Source organism: Rhipicephalus microplus, chromosome 4 (assembly GCF_043290135.1).
Source record: "Rhipicephalus microplus isolate Deutch F79 chromosome 4, USDA_Rmic, whole genome shotgun sequence".
Classification (NCBI taxonomy): domain Eukaryota; kingdom Metazoa; phylum Arthropoda; class Arachnida; order Ixodida; family Ixodidae; genus Rhipicephalus; species Rhipicephalus microplus.
In genome coordinates this window covers 78,544,701-78,551,439 of record NC_134703.1, presented here as the reverse complement: position 1 = coordinate 78,551,439, position 6,739 = coordinate 78,544,701, and the positions used below count along the sequence as shown (strand labels likewise).

The 6,739-nt window shown below is 41.3% G+C and overlaps 1 protein-coding gene across 1 annotated transcript in view; it reads right to left on the bottom strand.

Moving 5' to 3' along the window:
• Positions 1 to 637: 637 nt before the first annotated feature.
• LOC119172158 (CTD small phosphatase-like protein 2-B) overlaps positions 638 to 6,739 on the bottom strand; it is a 49,081-nt gene continuing 42,979 nt past the window's right edge. The window contains exons 11-13 of the mRNA XM_037423176.2: positions 3,863 to 3,989; positions 1,403 to 1,498; positions 638 to 1,028 (exon numbers count right to left, since the gene is read on the bottom strand). Coding sequence (XP_037279073.2) covers positions 963 to 1,028; positions 1,403 to 1,498; positions 3,863 to 3,989 — 289 coding nt within the window. The 3' untranslated portion in view covers positions 638 to 962. The remainder of the gene's footprint in view (positions 1,029 to 1,402; positions 1,499 to 3,862; positions 3,990 to 6,739) is intronic.

The following is a 6,739-nucleotide window of genomic DNA, read 5'->3' as shown; positions in this document are numbered from 1 at the left end:
TGGCAGCAACCATCTGCTGCACACGCGTTTATGCACAAAGCCTGAGAGCATGAATATCTCGTCTAGAAATTTAACAGTATAACCTGAATGCTCACGTTTTGTTTTGACTAACAATCAGCCCTCTAAGCTAGTATTCTTCCATAATGCACTTGTTTCCGAATGTTTTGACCCTTCGCCACTGGCTTGTACATGACTTGGTGAATCCGTGCACCTAATCTGGCATCATATGCGAGCTGCCAATCGATTTTGCTTTGTACAGCACAACAGTTCAAGAATCACTGAACAAGAGCTACCAGACTTGCAGATGTCTGTCACAAACTTTCAGAAGATAACTAATACATTTATTTGCCAGCATAGAGGTGTCAGAAACATTGCGAATGCGCTTGTACAATATATTTTTGGAATTGTGTAGTAAGCAAGCATCATGCGAAACAAAAATGTTTCTAGCGACGAATAATTTGTTGCACGTGTGACAAGGTGTCGCCACAGATGCAGCAAACATTCTCGGATATACCTTCCAATTCATGCAGTCTGCCCCTGTGCTGTTATGTCTCCACTATGCCAGAGGCCCTCCGCGAGGTAATATCTAAAAACAACGTAATTCATAAGAAAGGGACTGTGTGTTTCTAGTCATGCAAAAAAAAAAAAAAAAAAAAAAAAAAAAAAAAAAAAAACCCTGGCTCGGCTTTTTTACAGGCACGCATCACAAGCACACTCAGCTCCTCAGACAGGACTATGAATGAACATCCAATGGTGAAGTTTTTCGCGAAAGCGGTATGTGTATGCCGAGATGCAGTGATGCAATCGATCGGTTAGGTGCCGAAAAAGAAAATATTCAAAAAGGAGATGGGCTCAGACCACATATATACAGGCTTCCTTTCTAATGATGCTTTCCTGTCCGGTTGTCCTTCTGGTGGTATGGGCTGTTATCTGTGTTGACGTCTCGTGGCCCTGCTTTCTCTTTAGTCAGGCGGAAGGAAGCTTGCAAGATGGTACTTGTTGCAGATGTGGGGTCTCACGTCATCTCTCTGTGAGTAGAAAATGCATTGGCAGAGGTGGCGATGGTGAGAGACACTTTTGAAAAAGTGCCGGAGTAATCGGTCTACAACATATGCTATTGTTGATTGGTATATTAAGAGGAATAAGTGGATGAGATTCGTTCATTTATTTTATACAGGTGGGACGTAAGTACACTACCAAGCAAAAGTTCGGGACTCTGGTCATCCTTAGATTAAGATTTCACATCGAGCGTGCCACTGCGAGCTGAGCTTTAAGGAATCACTATTAGAAAAGAAACCCTTCCTTCGTAATTGAGTATTACGGCATCTGTGCTAACTGCACGAACACCCCTTCACCACACTTCAACAATCCCAGTTGGCACGACAACCCAGTTTAGACTCACCATTGACACCAAACTCTCGAGAAACGGCAGAAGCTTCAGGAGTTCCCTGTCATTTCTGTCCATGAACCACGACTCAATGGGGATGCCATTCTCCAGCTGCAGCACGCAGAAAATACGGTGCGATTTGTTTAGAATGCTCATTCAGCGGTAGTTCCTGTCAGCGTCTGAAATCTGTTGTACCCTTGCTCATAGCACGTAAAAGTGCAGTCTATCAAAGAAGAGTATGAGCTTAAGCACTAGTAGTTCATGGCGGTGTTTTGTGCAAAGCACAATTATTTTTCGTTTCCCCCACCGACCCCAATAAAAAACAACTATTTGTGCACGGAGCAAAACAGCGCCGTGCATTCTAGTGCACCACTGTTAAAAAGAAAGCTTGCGAATGACTTCTTCTCTCTCCATGGTTCAAGTAACAATGAAGACTACACACTGAAAGCAGAAATTTCAACAGATGTTTGGTGCTGTCAGAGAGCTCACTAAAAAACAACAACTTTTTTTTTGCCACAGGCAGATGAAAACACACTGTGTTGCAGTTTAGCCTCCTGTGACACAGCTTAAAATCTCTGCTAGTCACTGTAGCGTATATCGGACTGAGAACAGGGGAGAAATATAAAGATTGCCTCAAATGTCATGCAGCTATGATTAAGAAAAAGAGGAACGTCGTTATGGAAAGCACACCTAGTGAATATTGTTCCCAACATAGACTGTTTCAACACTGTAAGCGTTGCGCCCCAAAAAACTTTCGGTCATTTCATCAACCAACTCGTAACGTGGAAACTGGAAGGTCGTTGTTTTCAATAGTAAGGAAAGTCTCTTAGTTTTTCAGGTAAAGAAAACGTGCGTGATGTTCAAGGCGATCTCTTCTTGAATATATTTTGCCAAATGATGGAAGGAAAGTGTACAAAATCAGCAGGCTATTTTCTAACGCTTTTCTCGCCCACCTATACTATTCTGGCACATTGACGGATGAAACCGGAAGTCATCAAGCGACTGTGTTTATAAACAGTGAAAGGGTCTATACCGTAGCAGCCACTACATTTTGTTAGGGTCTGCTTTATTAAGCCTAATTACTAAATTGACAAATATTCACCTAATCATTAATATGTCAATGAGACACATGTAGGTACGTTCAAATTACACTTAATTACCCTATTTTCAGTAACTTACCAATTGCATGCTTTTTTAGGTTAATAAAGAAAACCTGCAAAATCTGAAAAAACTGCAAGGCACATCAGGAATGATAGTAGTGCCGCATTGCCAAGACAAGTCGTGTATGAGGGCAGAACACAAATGCACCAATGTTCGTTTTGAAGCAGTTTCGGCACGATAATGTGTTTCGGAGCAGGATGGTGCAGCAGGAGTGGATTGGCATAGCATGGCGCAAATGGCCCAGCACTTCCGACCGTGTAAACCTCATTAACGAGAACATTAGTAGTGGCTACTACAGTATACTGGAAACAATATGCATGAATTGTGCTTAGCATAACAATGTTCCTCTCTTTTTAAATGGTGCATGGTGCATGCTACTTGAGACATACTGTATATATTCCCTTCAAGCACAAATTATGAGGTAACGTCTGCGAACTTGTCAAATTCACAAGGCATATTTTTGAGGCACTGAGTATTACATTGCAAAAAAGAAACTTTCTCATTAATGAGAACGTTCCAGCAATAAATGTCTTTTTTTTGTGAGAGTTCCAGTACACTGTAGTTAGCATATAATTAAGTATTTAATTAAGCTGCAGTCATATATGTCCCATTTTGACATAAAAATAATGAAATCATAGGCTCCAAATCTGTGCACAATTAGTTTTTGGTTGTATTCATTTCAAGAAAAAAGAAATATTGGTTCTGAAATGCGACACGTCAAACGACCCGTTGATTATACACTGTCTTCACCAAAGTGATCGATTACAGTCGCACACAGCTAATTGAGGTTAAGTCTCAAGTCATACTGACTCTGGAAAAGGCTAAGCTAATCCAATGAGCATGGTATCTTGCTCTCGTCAGCCACGAAACTGGCATAAACAAGTTGTGTACACATACGTAGTTACCACAAATAAAGCGTACGAATAAAAATTTTAGCATAACATAAAGCCTCATCACATGCACAGAAAATTAATTCAAACCAGGTGGAGCGACACCACGTCAGTGTGTCGTAGTGTGCAAGGAGGATGCAGCGCATGCTCTTTTGCAAATTGCTTACAAATATAGAGCAAGAAAGAGACTACTGCCTCCAATCGACCTTGAACTTAAAAGTAGAATATTACATATTTAAGTACATATTTATATGCTTTCACATATAAATATGAACACATCAAGACAAGTTAAACCATAACAACTTTAATATGAGACACACACACGTGCAAACATACTCTGCTTCAAGAAGAATTTGAAACAGATGCACCGCTCTTTTTCTGCACATAGTACTCCAATCTAACTTAGTATGTACACCCGACTTACCTGGTAGCCGAATGCCTGCGGCGAGTTGTCGATGATGATAGTCTTAGCAAGGTCTCGGCCCAGAATGGTCAGATCCTTGATGTAATTGCCACTGACACAGACACAGTGCTCCCTGAACAGCCGGAACCTAGACAGACAGCCATAGCACATCATCGAAAAAGTGCCACCACACCACACCGTCACAGTACTTTGCCAATCCAAGCAGTGTGCGGGGAATAGCACAGTGTTAATTAACACGACACTGCACCTTGTGCGATAGATGGGACTGCCTGGAGTTGAAGCGCAACCCTCTCCTCATGATTTGGTAGCCACTACTGGGCACACTCACAAATGCAAAAAAGGAATCTCGAATAACGATATGAGAATGTAAGTGAGCTGATTGTAGTATGAAGGTCAACTGTAGTAGTCTTAGTGCGATCAAGCGTTGCATTGTTTAGTCTCAACTACTGATTTGTTGCAAACTTTGTTAATACAAAACAAAGACTTTGGTATGGTCTTAACGTTTGAAGAAGCAGCACAGATAAACATGGATGAAGCAGGAGCAAGTACACAGGAATGGTGCCCATTGAGTCTTAACTTGTTAATTCAGTATTCACTACAAATGAAACTAACTACCAAGACATTATCAGTTGTTTCCCACAATGGACACGAATAGGTAGGCGATGACTAATCTAGGTATTTTCACTCATCCCTCCATCTCTCTCAAAATGGTGACAGTGACATTTGCAACAAAAATAATGCTCTTTTATGTGTTAAAGAGATCTGCCAGGGCAAGATCTGCGAAGTTTATGACTATTACTTGATGTGGAAAAATGTGTATACACTCAAACCTTGATATAACGAAAAATAGTCTTGCAATAGATATAGTATTAGGAATAATCCTTTATAACGAATTTTTGAATATAACAAACTTATTTTTGTGTAAAAAAAAAATATTTTTTTTTTTTGTGTGTGTAAGGGAAAGTACAGGAATTCAGAGTGTCGCTGCAGAACAGGTACTCGGCTCTTAGTGAGAAAACCAACCTTAGCGTAGATACAATGAACGATAATCTGACGAGTATCATTATGGAGTGTGCAGTGGAAGTTGGAGGCAGGGTAGTTAGACAGGACACTGGCAAGCTTTCCCAGGAAACGAAGAACCTAATTAAGAAGCGTCAAACCATGAAAGTGTCAAGTACAACAGACGCAATAGAACTGGCAGAGCTTTCGAAGTTGATTAATAGACGTAAAGTATGCGATGTAAGAAGGTATAACATGGAGAGAATTGAACACGCTCTGAAAAACGGAGGAAGCTTCAAAGCAGTGAAGAGGAAACTTGGGATAGGCAAAAGTAGGATGTATGCACTAAGGGACAAAGAAGGCAAAATAACTACCAATATGGATAGGATAGTTAAAATAGCGGAGGAGTTTTACAGAGATCTGTACAGTAGCCGAGACAACCACGACCTTAATACTATAAGAACTAGCAGTAACCCAGACGACACCCCACCAGTAATGATAGAAGAAGTCAGAAAAGCTTTGGAGAGCATGCAAAGAGGCAAAGCTGCTGGTGAGGATCAGGTAACATCAGATCTGCTGAAAGATGGAGGACAGATTGTCTTAGAAAAACTAGCCACCCTGTTTACGTGGTGTCTCCTGACGGGAAGGGTACCAGAGTCTTGGAAGAACGCTAACATCATCTTAATACATAAGAAAGGAGATGACAAGGACTTGAAGAATTACAGGCCGATCAGCTTGCTCTCTGTAGTGTACAAGCTATTTACAAAGGTAATTGCTAACAGAGTAAAGAAAACATTAGAATTCAATCAACCAAAGGAACAAGCAGGATTTCGAACAGGCTACTCAACAATTGACCACATTCATACTATCAATCAGGTAATAGAGAAATGCTCAGAGTATAACCAACCACTATACATAGCCTTCATAGATTACGAGAAGGCGTTTGATTCAGTAGAAATATCAGCCGTCATGCAGACACTGCGGAATCAGGGCGTAGATGAAGTATATATAAACATTCTGGAAGAAATCTACAGGGGATCAACTGCTACCATAGTGCTTCATAAAGAAAGCAACAGAATACCAATCAAGAAGGGTGTAAGGCAGGGGGACACAATCTCCCCAATGCTATTTACCGCGTGCTTACAGGAGGTTTTCAGAAGCCTAGAATGGGAACAGTTAGGGATAAGAGTTAATGGAGAATACCTTAGTAACCTGCGCTTCGCCGATGACATTGCATTGCTGAGTAACTCAGGGGACGAATTTCAACTCATGATTACGGAGTTACACAGGGAGAGCAGAAAGGTGGGTCTTAAAATTAATCTGCAGAAAACGAAAGTAATGTACAACAACCTCGGAAAGGAACAGCGCTTCGAGATAGGTAATAGTGCACTTGAAGTTGTAAAAGACTATGTCTACTTAGGGCAGGTAATAACCGCAGAGCCTAACCACGAGATTGAAGTAACTAGAAGAATAAGAATGGGGTGGAGCACATTCGGCAAGCACTCTCAAATTATGACAGGTAGATTGCCATTATCCCTTAAGAGGAAGGTATATAACAGCTGTATCTTGCCGGTACTTAGCTACGGAGCAGAAACCTGGAGACTCACAAAGAGGGTTCAGCTTAAATTGAGGACGACGCAGCGAGCAATGGAAAGAAAAATGGTAGGTGTAACCTTGAGAGACAAGAAGAGAGCGGAGTGGATTAGGGGACAAACGGGGGTTAAGGATATCATAGTTGAAATAAAGAAGAGGAAATGGACATGGGCCGGGCATGTAGCGCGTAGACAGGATAACCGCTGGTCATTAAGAGTAATTAACTGGATTCCCAGAGAAGGAAAGCGGGTTAGGGGGAGACAGAAGGTTAGGTGGGCAGATGAA